Here is a 15,692-nt window from a genome sequence, read left to right on the forward strand (position 1 = left end):
GGGACAGCTCAAAAACGGAAAGGCTACTTTTGCCTGAAGTCTCCATGATGACTTTGCTGCTTTGTTGCTGCTCCATGATCTGCCTTATTTGCAGAATTAGCAAACACAAGTAGACTGAAGTCGCGCAACCGCAGTTCGTGGCACACGAGCACAGCTGCAAAAACAGACACGATACAGCAAAACCTAGCCAATTTCAATCGCCATAATTCCATCATTCCACTTTGTGTCTGGGCCTTTTTTTTTTGCACTTAGCCAGAGTTCCCACTCAACACTCACAGTAAATGCCAAATATCTATCAATCAAAATTCAACTAAAGATGCAAAATGTGAAACTGAAAATAGAGTTCATGCTTTTGAACCCCTGCTGAACTTGACTCTGGTTTCATATATTGTAAGTTACGTGTGAATAGTTCCATGTCTCTTTTGTGTGTCCCTTGACCACTAAATCCTGTACAGTACACCATGAGCCAGGCCCTTTTAAAGCCTGCAAGAAGCAGTTAGGTTTTAATCCCAGGTCAGATCCCTCTTTAGTGTATTTTCCATGAGTAAAAGTGAGTGGCTGTATCTCAGCTTCTAAAGATGAGAGAAATGTTACATCTTTTCCAGTTACAAGAGTGCTCACTGTCACCAGAGTAAAGGAAATCTGTCTGGAATAAAATGCGGAACAGACAAGAGTTTGAGAAAGAGCTTGAAAGATTGGAAAAGAAAAACAAGCTTTGTGTCTGGGGCTTTTATTTTGTGGGTTTGTCTTACATTCACGTTGGCCTGGTGCCAGACCAGAAATCATCTAAAAGGGGGAACAAAATCTATTATTCCTAAATTCAGACAGACTGTGCTTATAAAACCAACACACAACAACTCACACATCACAAAAATCCTACATTTGTTTTCACGATACTGTATCTCTGCAATCAACAGCATAATAGAGCTACGTCTTTATTTTTCTGTCACCATGATTTATGGCAATTGTCTATGAAGAATTCTTTTTTACTTTTAGTGAGACATGAATATACAGAGGAATTCAAAGGTGACAACAGTTCAAGCATGCAACACAATCAAGAAAAATTAACATTCGCTCAATGCCCCTAACAATAACATGAGGTCTTAGCTGTGTCTGGGCACGACAGTAGTGTTTGAATGAGTGGAGCTTTTCCTAATTCTAATGAGGCATTTCAAAAGGTCTATCTGCATTGTTTTCCATACAGTATTAACTGGAGTCAAGTTAAAACTAACTGGAGTTCGAGAGTCTGAAGAAGACAATCCTGAATCAGGAAGTGTCTATCCCTGAGAAAAGGCAACTGAAGTCTTTCACAAATGGGCCACGCTATTCTTCTACCTTCCTTTTCAGCTTTCTGTTTGACTTCTTTTTCCACCTTCTTTTTCCAAGATGGTTGTTAAACAAATGATTGTCTCTCTCATCCTCCTCCTGCTTGTCCCTCTCTTCTTTGTACCAGGGTCCCCATACGCCCCCATTGTACTGGGGGTTAGAACGCAGGTCTTTGGATGGGTAGCGCACTGCTACTGCCGTCTTGTTGTAATGTGCTAAACGCATTAGCATCTTTTTCACTATGTGTGGGTAGCGCTGAGACAAGTCCACCCTCTCGTAAGGGTCGGCCGTGATGTTGAAAAGCCAGATGGATTTACCTCGGTCCCAACGGACACGCTCATTATGCCAGCGATTTGTTAGCCGCTGGTTGGAGAATGTTTGGGGGGGTACCCAGTCACTGTAACCCGGAACACCCGTGAGGAGCTTCCAGTGGCCCACCCGGAGTGCAGCCTGGACAGCGGTGTTCCATAAGCCATACCCAGCCTTCCACGAACCGTTCTTGGCTTTAATGTAGATTGGGTCGATGTTATGAAGAATGTCCTGTCGAGGCGACGGCCGCCCTTCACTTATTGCCTCCCAGACATCGTACCCATCCAGATTGAGATCTTCATCTATCGTCCCTTCACCCAAGGTCACCAGTGTGGGGAACCAGTCAGTGATATGGACCAAAGACCGACATTTTGTCCCTTTGTTCACCAACAGGGGACTGTGAACAAAGCCCACTGCCCTGATTCCCCCCTCCCAGTAAGTGGCCTTACTCCCTCTCAGGGGCCAGTTGCTTCCACCAGCTAGTGGCTGGCCTCCATTATCTGAGGAGTACACTATAACTGTATTGTCATAATAACCATAGCGTTTTAATGCTAATGTGAGGTTATGGATGGCTTCGTCCAGGCAAGACACCATGGCAGCATATTTACGGCGATGCGGGTTTGGAATGCCCTTGTAGCGCTCGAGGTAGCGGGCAGGAACCTGCAGTGGGGAGTGAACAGCTTGGAAGGCTAAGTAGAGAAACAATGGTTGACTGCGAGGGTTATGATTGGCAAGGATACTGATAGCCTTTCGAGTAAACATCACAGTAGAGTACATGCCACGGTCCTGCTCCCAAGCTGCCTCCTCCCCTTCGTACAGGTCATAACCACACATACCAGGCCCTTCACATTTATAGTGACTGTAGTAGTCTCCGCTCCCTAGCAGGGAGCCAAAGAAAGAGTCGAAGCCTCGCTGGGTGGGCATACAGCCACGCTTGTAGAAGCCCAGGTGCCACTTGCCCACCATGTGAGTGGAGTATCCTGCTTCCTTGAGCTTCTGGGGCAGGGTGACATTGTCCAGGGGCAGGCAGTTGGGCTGGGTAGGTCGGATGATTGAGTGTTGAAGGCCTGTATGGATTTGATACCTACAAAATAAAAAGAGAGATATGGGACATGATTATTTTTCAAGACAACTTTCACGTATGCAGGTCATCAGGTATTAAATGACAGGAGAATAAAAAATTACTTCAGGGACAGTTTCCATTGAAACCTACATATCCCTCAAAACTTAAAAGGCTACTGCACAAAAAATGAATTAATGTTCCTGCAACAAGCTCTTAAACATGAGGATACTGTCTGCTAAGTCAGAGGTGGTGGCATTGTGCCATTATTTTTCTTTCTTCCACAGAACGGCTTTTACAACTTGGCTACATTCCAGAAATGCTGAAAAGCCTTCTTCTTTGCTCAAGTTGAACCACCAGCTCAAAAACTGGTCCAGATAGGATCATGGGGCGCCATGAGTTTATTTATAAAATACTCACATGCTGCTGTATGACATTTCAACAAAAATAATCTAAACACTGAAAACACTGCGTAGGTAAGTTTATAAAACTGAAGACAAAATTGTTCTTTCTGCAAGAGAGCATCTTTGTTTTGGAAATTACACACTGATGCTGAAGACTGAAGAGTGCCTAAAGAGGAACAACACAATCACAGAGTGTTGAGAGGTGGATGTCTCATGGTAGATGGAAGGGGGGAGACCCAGAGCCAAAACAGAAAACCTGTCACTCAAGGCCAGACAGGAAGCAGACTTGTGACCTGGAGCTAATGATGCAGTGCCAGCCACCTTAGCAGCAAGCTTACACAGTACCAGTGATACAGTAAGTGAGGGACCAACTCTACACATTGCATCAAGGAACTTTTTGAAGAATTTCTGAAGTAAGTGCAAATGTAAACCAAAGTGCTTTTGGCAGAGAAGGAAGGATTAGGTCAGCTCACATTCTGGGGTAATTCAAATGACTTTGATTTACAATTAGTGCAAAATGACAATGTGACAGTAAATCATCAAGGGTTTAATGGAATTGTTGATGAATTAGGACTCCCTACCCATTGGATTCCCCTATTCCCACACCAGCACATCATCAATTACTCAGTGATTGAGAATATAACAAATAATGAGGTTTGGATGAAATTTTTCCAAATTATGTCAAATCTTCAATAAGCCTGACAAAAGACAATGTAAAACAATCCTGAGTCCTATTTATTTGAAATATCAGAAGTAGCTGTTTCTGCCAGATTGATACTTAAATTATGTCAAATTCCATTTGTCCCTGATTATTTTCTCAATAACCTCAATACTTTCAGTGCAATGACCGAAATGTAGTAATCACAATGTTAGTGTCAAGTATCAAGAGTTGGCTTTGAATGATATTCCTGAATGACCTATCAAAAAAGATAAAGCCTGACATAGTAATTGACTGGCTAACATATCGTCTGGAATCAGTATATTTATATTTAGGCCGATAAGCAGCAGGGAAATCAAACACTGTCAAAGAGAATTTGCTGCGATTTTGAAAATGATGTTACATGTTGTAGTTTGGTTTGAAATTTTGAATAATTTGGTTTCTTCCCAACAGTTATATAATATGATTGATACGCTCATTGCTGTGCTTTAAATATGAGTTTGGACAACGATGACTGCAGGTCTGAAAAGACTATTTTTGGTTATGTGCTGAACTCATTATTTTGTATTAAATAAAAATATTAAAGTAATACACAAATGTGACATAAATGTAATGCTAACGGGTGGATTTAGTTACTTTCAGACAGAGCTCTTTCTCCCTGCTTTAAGTCTTCAGACGAAGCTAAGCTTGCTATTCCCTAAGATGTTGAAGTATTTCATTTAAGTCTGACAGGGTCTGTTCTTTTGCTCTGCTATGGATTCAGTCAGTATATTTAATTCCCAAGTAGGTCCAAGCTCTCAGCTCTTGTGATGTCGTTGATCTGAATCATCAGAGGCAAAGTGTGAACTGTGAAGGACATGGGAAATTATATTTGCAACTCTATGTGAATGTGGATGGTACATAATTGGTGGTCCATAGACCTACTGCCAGAGTTGGTGTTCTACCGCATTTAGGATCAGATCTAATTCTACGCGGGAATATTTGGATCAGGTCTGAGTCTCCCGCAATCAAAAGAATGAGCTGAGGGATAAGTGGTCTGACTATGAAATGTTTTTGTTTCACAGTGAGGCAGCTCAGCTGGAACCAAGGAAGCATCTCTCAGTAGACAAACACAATGAGCGGTGGATGTCGGGACTCTCAACGTCTGCTTTGAGTCAAAGAAAGACACCCAGGAGACATGGAGCTGATGCAACCAGATGCCTCTTCACCTTCTTTCCTCTTTTGCCGCTCCCTCTTTCTCTCCTGTGGTTAGTGGTGTGCAGTCAAGCTGTCACCGGGTAAAGGGAGTGAAAATAAGTGTCTGGTTTAGGTTTCCAGAGAGGAGGATTCTTTGGCAGAGAAGCTCAAGGTTGGTCAGGACTAGGGAGCCTCTGCTCCCCACGGAGAATGCAAACGACCTTCAAGGTTTACACCACAATATAGCGTGTGCGGCAATAACTCACTCATTTAGTACTTAGGTCCTTCACTCAACAAAAACAATACACTGAGGACACGTCTCAACAATATCACAGACTGCGACTGCAAACAAACACACACTCCTTTGCATGTAACACAGCTGGCCAGACCATCATCTTTTATTTGAGCTAATGCTGGAGCTTCCGTTTCAGTTTGGAGAGGTTTACTTAACATTAGCCTGATTTATGGAGATCTGTGATACATAATCATCAGCAATAAGTCAGGAAGCAAGTCTTCTGTTTTGTGTGTTGTCCACCTTAGCTCACAAACATTACATTTTTCATTTGACCTCCATAACGTTAAACACATTTATTATTGTTACGATTACAAAGGTCCAATACTCATTTGAATGGCATGTTTCTATGGGGGGCATCTGAGCGAAGTGATCCCATATGGTCTTTTGAAGACTACACTCCTATGAGAACTCCCATTTAGAAATGTGATGCTGATAATGGTTGTTTAGCTATGGCTGTTTTACAATTAAATACTTTGAATTGGTGAACACATATTTAATAATTGCACTTCAAGGATTGTAAGGATTGGACACGTTATTAAAAAGCCAATGTTCTGTCTCTACAGATGTTTGTCTGTAGAGCTTGGTAGTTATTTAGTTTGCTGAGTGTGTCTGTGTGTGACACGACCACTGACCAGTTTACCAGGGAAATCCCTGACCACTGAACCTCCTCGTCACCAGTGTGTTCGAATGACAGCTGCAGTTGGTAGAGGCTTTTTTGAAGAACCTAGGGGCAGAGCTGTTTGTTCACTGGTGAGAAATAAAAAAAATTGCAAAATGCTTTACTGAAACAAAGACCATCTGGGTTTGATGCCTCCAAAACTTTGGTTGGGAGATTGTGTTGCTTATAACAAATAAGATTTGCATGGACTCAAATCCAGGGGTGATGTACTGTTGGTCTGTTATGAGGCGATGAGATCTGACTGCAATGATCTGAGAGAGGGATTGGAATATGGAAAAGTGAAGCCAAGTGTGTGGGTACCACAACAATGGGCAGCAACAAGAACTCAACCCAGCCTGTTACTGGAGGGTTGTTTCTGTAGAAAAAATACATATAGAAGTCTGTTTACTCCATTGTTTTGTCCACACAATACATAATTAACTCCAACCAGAGTAAGTACCTCGTTTCCCATAATCTCCAATGTTCCCCTTGCGAAGTACATCATAAATTGTGTGTTGTTACTTGCTCATAAATGTCTTTAAAATGACTTTGAATGTTATGTTCTCCATTACCTTTAATCTCTGTGTCAATTCTTATAGGAACATTTTTCCAATTCTGTCCTTCGCTTTCTTTATTTATATTTGTCAAGCACTTTTGCATCGATGCCAGGATGGCAATAAGATGGAGAGAAAGAGGCAGTGTTGGATGGTTTAAAAGTGAAAAGAAAGAGGGAACATTTTGAAGAGATACCTGTGCAAATGTATTAAGAAGTGTCTGCATATTTCAGTTCTGACCTCTCATGAGCCCCCACCCTCCTCTCACAGCTCCTGCAGGTTCGCTGGTGTTCACATACCGAAAGGTTACAGGCGTGTAATGAGAATGTCATGCTAAGAGCAGCCTGTGATTCCTCCACCAATCACTCAAGCCAGCCCAAGGTTTGACGGAGAACGGCACAAAGTGGAGTGCAAAGACTCTCAAAGTATCCCTGTTTTGTAACTCTTTCACGTTTGAGGGGGAGCCGAGGGAAACTAGCTCTTGACTTTACAGGTTTTGGGGCATATGAGGGACAGTTATGAGGTAAGCCTCAGAATAATGACTGCAGTAAATACTGGCCTAGATATCTTACATCCCTTAGTGCAGTCCCTCCACATTTTTAATAGGTTATTTTAAATAACAAGCAAGGCATGGATGTACAGCCACAGGGGCCACCGATCTGGTGTCAGGCATTTCTGCATCTTTGTCAAGTGTGGATTCAAACCCCACTACAGGCAGGGAAACACCTCGAACTGATAGTGGCTCGTTTCCATATCTTATCATGCCAAGGCAGCTGTTGCATTCCTCCAGTAAAAGAGTTATGGTCTTAAATGCAACAGTTATCACGCTATCTCTCTGGCTTATTTCCACAACCGCTGAGCCACAAGGCCAACAAATCACACACACCATTAAACTCAAAATGCTAAGTGCCCGGCATTCGCTACAAGTCAAGTGCAACGGCCACCGCTTCAGCCACTGAGCAACAACTGTAGAGGTTCCGAAGACGACCTGATGCCCATGCCGAAGCCTTCTCGTGTATTCCTGCTCCACGTCTTCTTCACATATGGTTCAGATAAGCAGCCTCAACCCAGCTCTCTGGATTTAATCGAAGACAGCCCTTCGACGTTCATCTTACTTAGCTCTTCCTTTCAACAAGCTCTTCGTTTACTTCGCTTTACTATCTTTGCATATCTCCCTTCAGTTTGGCCCCTTTCTTGGCCTTTGTGCTCTTATTTTCTCAATTCTACAGAATCTTAAAGATGATGAACAAATTGTCCCCTGTCAAGGCTTCCATTTCCCTGAATTCAAACACAAACTTCTCCAGGAACTTTGCCTATTCATCACATCTAATGCCCAGTTTGGTTTCTTATTGCACAACTCAATTCAGAGCTCTAAAACAAGCTAGTGTGTGGTGAAGGGGGAGAAGTGAAAGAGTGTCAGGTGAGTGATAGATCAAGAAATGGGCGACTGAGAGGCTAGGACACGTTTAAGATGAGTGTGGACAGTTGGGAAGAGTGTGAATGAGTAGGAGAAGGAGTGGTAGTGGCTGAGAAGCAGAGTGAAAGAGAGCTGCTTTAAGAAAACAAGCAACCCAACTCGCCTGGTGGTACAGACCAGACTCAGATCCAGGGGTCTGTGATTTAAGAGTGCAGTGTTCAAGGATGGTGGAAGAGCTTTCTGGAACTCAGCCACCATACTTGCTAGAGATCTGCTCCTCTTTGCCCTGGGACCCCAGGCTTAATTTTTCAACTTTTGTTCGTTGATGGATCGCGGTTCTTTCAAATGTAGAAGAACAATAATGAAAATTAAAGTTATAATTTTTGCTTAACAAGAGTGACTGAGTTGTAGCACATGAAAGATAAGTGGGGGATGACTAATGAAGACATTTGTACATGCATATCTAAATGAAAACAACAAAACAGCCTAAAGTTACTGATTTTGATTTGTTTATGATGTATCAAACTTTCCAGATGTCCATCTGCAGTATTTGTTCAGACTCACACGTTCTATAAGATTAATCTTTGACACACCATAATCATGTTAACTTAATAAGATACTATCCCAAATGACAGAAAAGGTTATAAGTATGTGTCTGCCATCTGCTGTCATGTGTGTCAAGTGTCCTCAAATGTGTCTAAGATAAAAAATGTTGAGGGGCTACCTGTAGAGCTACGTCTGCTATCCATCTCTCTTGATCACAAGAGATCAGAAGGGAGGTCATGGGGCTGAAGACCACAGCCAAGCTGTAATTGAGGGAAAGCTCTGACTTTAAGCCTCTAATCTCATCAGTGCCGCCTCAAGAAAACCAGACAGGTTGACATTTTTCTGATGCCACAAGTTCCCCAGGGGACAAAAACCTTGAAATCTTTTCTCAAGCTCCTGTTACTTGAAAGTTAAGAGTTCTTTGTTACAGTTTTCAACAGCAGCTGTACAAAACAGCACATCAACATGTGGAGGTCCTATGCTTTCCCAAAAACATTTTGAACATGGACCTTTTTTACCCACATGGTTTACTTCTGACCAAGATCTCAACTCACAATGGGGTACATTCTGTACCAAGTTCTGATGCAGTCACAGATGGTGAACTCTTAGTGCAGCTCAGCTTCAGAGCAGATGCCCCACACCATTCTACGTAAGAAAAAGTCTAAGTGAATGTCTTTGTCATGGATCAGTTATAAAACTCTACCATATTACTGTCTTTCCTGCCAGGCAGATAACACCCGTCAGCAGAACATTAAGCGCACAAAGTTGAAAGTAGTACTGCTCAGGCTCACATGGTCTGTTGCTGTGCATTTTGTTTCCACCATTGAGTAAAAAGCATCTACTTCCATCACTGTTAGCTTAGTGGTTGGGCCATTTTAAGGTTTTGAAAAAAATGTATGATTCACACTAGCAGCTCTGTTATTCCTGTATTACTCCAAGGGCTGTGAAGCAGCTGAAGAGATCCAGTGAATCGACTCAAAAACTGCAACTGAAGCATTGAGTCATTGACTTCTAGGGGACAACCCCAACAAATATCACTCAGTATTGATGCAAAATATTGTGTAATTATATCTTTGCCTGTGACTGACTGGTGATCTGCCTCTGGTGAAGCCAAGTCAGGGTTTTTCCACAAGTGTCAACCAAAGTGGACCTCCTGCCGAGCTTAAGCTCTGGGGAAGTTTGGCAGCGCGGCTGGAAACATAGATATAATGTTTGGAAACTTCACCACTTTCTATGTTGGTTAAAATATGAATGTACTGTATGAAACCAGCCGATCTGACATCATTGTTTTTTACTGTCATTGTGCCAAGAGTGACAATGCTTAAAAAAAAAACAGCTAGCTATTTACGTCTTTAGTGACATTTGGGGGAAAGATCAACGATGACAATTTAAAACTAAAGAACCTTAGACAAGACTTTTCAAACGGTAAAATAGTGGAAATGATGGGAATGAGGAGTATTCTGGGATAGAATGTACAGTTAATCTGTTGTATGGCCACCATCGTTTTCTGGGCCATTGATGAGTTTTGATTTAACATGCCATAATAGCAAGGTCAAACATCTCTTGGAGAAAATCTGGATCTGGAAAAAATCCTGGTTGGCGACATTCGAGAATGACACACGGAGAGTGGATCAAAAAGTTTTAATAAAATCTGTTGATATACAGGGAGCACGTAGCTGGGTTCAGATGCGGGTGGTTGCCATAGTAACCAGTATAAACAGCCTGTAAAAGCTTAATCAGGCTCTTATCTAGCGCCTCTGTTTTGGACTCAGTCCTTCACCAAGTCTATATATGTGCCTTGACAAGTCTGTGCAAGAGTTCCAAAAGGACTCAAAGTCTGAACTCAGAGCTTCAATTAAGCTGTTTTTTAGGCATGACAAAAAATGTATTTGGCAACAGACTTTCCCCGCAGAGTTTGTCTTCCACACATTGGGGAGGTGTTCACAGACACCAGTGTCGGCTCTTATCACCACAAACTCCATTGACATCTTCGTCAGTGTGTTCTACGTGTATGACACCTCTTTTTCAGGAGAGAAGGGGAGTTCTTTTTTTTATTTTTCATCTGTCTCGTGTTAGAAGCCAGGCAGATAAAGTCAGCAGATATACTGTGGAGCCTCTTACTCTGACATTTGCATTCACACATGGTTCCTCCTCCTCCGGGGAAAACACGGAGGAACTGTGGACTATCCAGATGACGATTTGATGTGAACCCACGGATGGATGGTGCTCTTTCACTCAGTCCACCATACTCCTCTGCAACCACCGCTCAGGAATACAAGCCTGGAAACATAATTGAATTTACACCTACGTTTCCATGTGGATGTTATCTGGGTTTGTTCCTGAGTCCGTCAGAGATCAGAGAAGCTCTTGGAGGGAAGAGGAACGAGGAGGTGGCTGCACTTTTCTCATTATTTTCTCGGATGCCTGCCAAAAAAACTTCGGTGCCCAGCAAGCCTCCACCTTTTTTTTTGGCTAAGGAGCAGAACAGATGGTGGAGGCAGCGGAGGAGAAGCCCTGCAGAGCTACATGTACAAAGAGGGAAACTGCTGATGTGAAACGTTCTATGAGCAAACTACAAAATCAGAGCACAACCGACCCCCCATGATACTGTACACATACACTGTAAAGCCGCCTCGCCCTCTTATATCTCCTTAGAGCTTCCTGCCGCCCACAAAAACACTAAGTGGCTGCTAAGGTAACACTGCTGCTCCCTAATTTGGAAAGGCTTACAAATTTGTGTGAGAAAAACTCAAGGTTCACTTAAAGAGTTTTTCTGGAACAGGGGTTTTCCAAAGTATGGCATTACGGGGCCCTGCTCCGAGAGAAGTATCCCATAATCAAGTATCCCATGATGAATAATGCGTCACAGCCTCTGCTGCGGCTTCAGCTACTGATCGTGCTAGAGAACAATACAAATCAAATCAACAAATCACCAACCAGACTACAATAACTGACATCGCTTGTTTTAAGAAGACCGGCAGGCACCTGTCTCTTTGGCTCACAGGTTATTCAGCTCCTGTTCACAGTGAGACATTAACATTGACATTTTCATCTTCCCCAGGATGCAGGGTGTTAAGTGTCCTGAATACTGCTTTCGAGTGCTTTGTTGCTCTTTGGTTAATACAGCTAGGTAAGTGACGGGTCTGGAGCTTTTGATCACTTCACATGGTCATCATTATGCAGGTGGACTTGGAGCTGCTCAGTGGGATTGTAAAATGGGAAAACGTCTGTGTTGGCTTAAGAACTGAAGATCCGATCTGCCGGTGAAGACCAGGCGGAGCTGGCGAAAGTTCCGGGACAGCTGCTGAATGGACCTTGAGGTGAGACCGGTTCCACGGCTAGTGTTACAAAGGTTGAGACTGGACCTCTTTCCGGTTGAGACACTGTAAGTAAATGCAGTCTGCTGGCAAACCCTCCTGATAGGGGTAATTTCACAGACACTGTTAAAGAATCACTGTAGTGCATAAGAACTGGGCTTTTATTTTGTTTGTTCTGGAGAACTATCGGTTTAACCTTGTTCCCTCGGGTTATGACAATATTGTGTTTATCAAAGTTAATGCTGCAAACACAATATAAAGAGCAACTTCCCTACTGTCATAAGGCTTTAAAAAAAAGAGATAGCAGGTTTCATCTGCAAACATCTGCAAACCTTGCTGTGCTCAATTATAACTTATGTGCTTGTGATAACAGCTTTATTCGCCAGAAGATGATTCCCCCCCCCCTCAGTTTCTGTTTTTTGTAATGTTTTTATTAAGCTTGGTGCCCCACAAAAGGCTAGAGCCGGCTCTGCTCTATTAGTGAAGTGAAGCCTAAACGTTCCCGGTAACTGTTTTGCATTGATTTGCATCCAGTTGATGAGCTCATCCTTCTGGTACCAAACAGCTTTCAGCAACTTTACTCTTTGCAGAAATACGATGAAGAGGATATTTAGGGTTTGACTCATTGTGATGAAGAGCCGGCTCCATGGAGCTGTGGTGCGGGCAGGTGAGTGGGTGTGTGGGGGGCATGGTGCTCTGTACCTGCCGGTCATGAGTTGGCTCCTGGAGGGGCTGCACAGCGGCTGCACGTAGTAGTTCTCCAGCTTGACTCCCTCGGCTGCCAGTCGGTCCAGGGTCGGGGTTTTGATCTCGGAGCCGTGGTACCCAACATCCCTGAAGCCCTGGTCATCCACCAGGATGAACACGATGTGCGGCTGCGAGCTCGGCTTCTCGAACTCGTTGCCCCGGTTGCGCAGCTCGGAGTCCCAGTTCTCCCAGGACATCTGCACGCTCCACGTCTGGGAGATGATGAAGCCGAGGACCAAGCTCACCGGGACCCACAGGAGGAGCATGGTGCGGGCGGACTTTGGAGCTCAGTGGCGGTCGGCGGCGCGGCGCACATGCTTTGGGGGAACAGCAACGATTGGGAATCGGGTTCGCATCGTGTCCTACCCAGTCCTCTTTGCAGCAGGGGAAACCGCAGGCGCCGACGGATCCAGGTGGAGACAAAGCTCCGGAGCGGCTCAAAAAACGTTGTGTCCGCAAAACCCGCACGGAGGCTCTGGCTGTGCGCACTCGTTCAATCGCTCCTCGGTCAAAAGACGCGCAGGAGCTCCGAAGTCCACACACAAGCTGGAGCAGCTGGAGCAGAGGGTCCGCCGCTGATGTCCTCCATCCCGCCGGGCTGTCCTGTCCTTCCGAGCTGAGAGCGCACCGAGGACTGAGGACCAGCGGTGTCTGTCTCCTCCATGTGCACGTCCTCCTCTCCCCGCGGCTCCCAGCAGACTACACCATGCTACTACACCGCGTTCACGATCAACTCCGGAGCTTTGGCTTGGCAGCGCGGAGGGAAGTGGGTGGGGAGGGGGAGGGGGGCTCCCAGCTATCATTAGATCCCTGTGTAGTGTGTGGCTGCTCCTGATTAGCAGCTTTATTCTTTCTTTTTTAATTTACATCAAAATCAAGTTACATTTGTTTGTAATATATATCTGATGAGAAGGGGAGATTACTTTGTTAGATATGTTTAATATTGTTTTACCATCGCATTCTCTCTGTTGCTTAAAACAGAGCCTTCGGGCCCTTTTGAAGAAAAGAAAATTAAAAGTTTATGAGAACAAAGTCCTATTTTAGGTTATGTCTCATTCTGCATCGGGGATATGAGAAGATAAATCTGGATTTTGGGCTTCTTGTTAAGTTTTGCTTCACAGATGCATGCAAATATTGTAATACCGGATTTTCTGACACATCAGCACCGGGTTAGGTTTAAGAGTCAGGACTTGTGTAAGAAAGTCCTGTTTCTTAAGCTCTTGTGGAGCAAGATTGTGCAAGAAAGACCCACACAGACTTTGAGTGGAAGGGAATGGATGACTGCAAAGTTATGGTTGGTTATTTCTCCATGATATTCAAAAAAGGGTTTCATAGTTTCACTGTGAGTTTGTGAAGTGAAACCCTGTCAACGGATTATTCTTCTTATTTGTTCTACTCAAGTCTTTTGCTAATACTACTAAGATGTACCTCAATGTGGCCGTAATGCTCCGCCGTAGTAACTCCTTGGAAGTGTTAAGGGGAAAAATAAAGTTCTGGCGGATGTCTAGCGTCCGCCAGACGCTAGACATCCCCCCCCCCCCCCCCCCAGATTGTAAGTGTTCAGACTACCTGTCAAAATCAATATTACCGCATGCTGTGGCTCGAGCAATGGATCGGAGCAGCACAGGCTGTGGAAATAGAAGCTTTTACATGTTGGTTTTGGTCCAGGTGAAGCTTTCCTCAACCAGACAGAGGACGAGACTGGATTACAGGTGAGAGTATGTTGTTTTTTTTATTTCCTTCAAGGCTCCACAGGCAGTGACATGAGCCGATGTACGTCATGATTCCAAGTGAAATAACTGTCATAGACTGTTTGCTCAATGTCCCCCCTCTCAGCACCCTGCAACTTCACCTCCTCCACAGCTGTTCACTTTTTCCTTGGAAGCACAGCATTGTTTTGGCTGGAATTCATTCATTTATTCACTTTGAAGAATGTGGGATTTGTAACCATAGTGAGAGTGCAGCAGCACGATGAACACACGGGTGAAAAGTGGAGAGGTAGTCGTAAATTTGGAAATATTTGAAAGTCAAGAGTCCAGTTCGACCCCAACACACCCCTCCCAACTCTTTATTCATAGAGTTTAGCTAATTTGCTCAATAAACATTGAGCTGAAAAAAGAGCAGAGCTGGAACGGCACTCAGCGGAGCACATGACTCCACCGAGGCCCAACAGTTCACTTGATTCCACACCAAATCCATAATGTTCAATTGGACATAGTTCTTAAATTGTTGAAGACACATAAACTGTTGAATTGACATTATCCCTGCTATACATCGGTGGTAGTTACAGGTTTGCAGCCCAAATCGACACGATTGAGATTTTTATTCGGATCTGCAACAAATTGCACACGCTCATAGATTTGACACCTGATTGTTGTTGTTTTTTTTCACGTAGAGCCATGAATTATTTCCCGGTTAAACTCTGAAAAAGAAAACAATATATACGAATGGCATTAAAGAAAGTGATACAACATTCCTGGATTCCACCCTTTGTCCAGATCCCAGCTAAAATGTTTGCTGCTGTAGTTTATTTGTATGGCAGATATATAGCTGTGGGTTGTTAGTTCTAAGGGTTTGTTACAGCACAATTTTTCAACATTTTTATTGATCCCTGCACCAAACTACTTGTTGCAAGTTGATTCTGCTATACCGACAACTGTGGTTGTTACATCCGGTCACAGAAAATCTCTATTATATGAATGTGTAATCAAGATGTGCAGCAGCGGATCATTAGTCTGGTTATTCCAATGATCAACGGTGTCAGTGCTCTTCCGTCTTAAAACCCGGATGTGTCAGCAGTGCCACGGAATTGATCTGTTTTCATTGTGGTTCCTCTGTGAGTAATACAATTTGTTTTTCTTATCTGGATTTACACTCCTGGAACCGGGCATCTGATTTATGCGTTGACCCTGGAGAGAAGGTGCATAAATTACAAAAACAGAGCTGGAGAGATACATTTCACATCCTCCTCGTTGAAATGTAGGTACATACAGTATAGGGGATGAGTGACACGTTGAGCTGGTTGCATGGAGAATCAAGATGTGTTCTTTGGCTGTTCATATAAAAGCTGTAGTTAACAGACATATGGAAAAATAGTGTGTAGGATTTAGTGGAATCTAATGGTGATGTCGCAGATTGCAACCAAATGAATACCCCTCACTTCACCCTCCTCTACAAAACATGCAGACCTTCATGTAACATTAAAACACAATAAGATTAATGTTC

At 43.6% G+C, this 15,692-nt stretch overlaps 1 protein-coding gene across 1 annotated transcript; it reads right to left on the reverse strand.

Annotated features, from left to right (window-relative positions):
* Positions 1–714: 714 nt before the first annotated feature.
* On the reverse strand, positions 715–13,191 carry arsj (arylsulfatase family, member J). Its single transcript, XM_062384590.1, has 2 exons — positions 12,423–13,191; positions 715–2,719 (listed from the first exon to the last, which is right to left on the reverse strand). The coding sequence occupies exons 1-2, from the start codon at positions 12,731–12,733 to the stop codon at positions 1,324–1,326; spliced, it is 1,707 nt and encodes a 568-aa protein (XP_062240574.1). The 5' UTR covers positions 12,734–13,191; the 3' UTR covers positions 715–1,323.
* Positions 13,192–15,692: the final 2,501 nt, after the last annotated feature.

This window comes from Platichthys flesus, chromosome 24, assembly GCF_949316205.1.
Source record: "Platichthys flesus chromosome 24, fPlaFle2.1, whole genome shotgun sequence".
Classification (NCBI taxonomy): Eukaryota; Metazoa; Chordata; class Actinopteri; order Pleuronectiformes; family Pleuronectidae; genus Platichthys; species Platichthys flesus.

What these genes read in the sequence shown, in the direction of transcription:
- arsj (XM_062384590.1), bottom strand. Translation starts at nt 12,733, where the DNA reads ATGCTCCTCCTGTGGGTCCCGGTGAGCTTGGTCCTCGGCTTCATCATC. An exon ending in AGCCAACTCATGACCGGCAG is followed by an intron (nt 2,720 to 12,422) that starts GTACAGAGCACC and finishes TTTATTTTGTAG; the next exon opens with GTATCAAATCCATACAGGCC.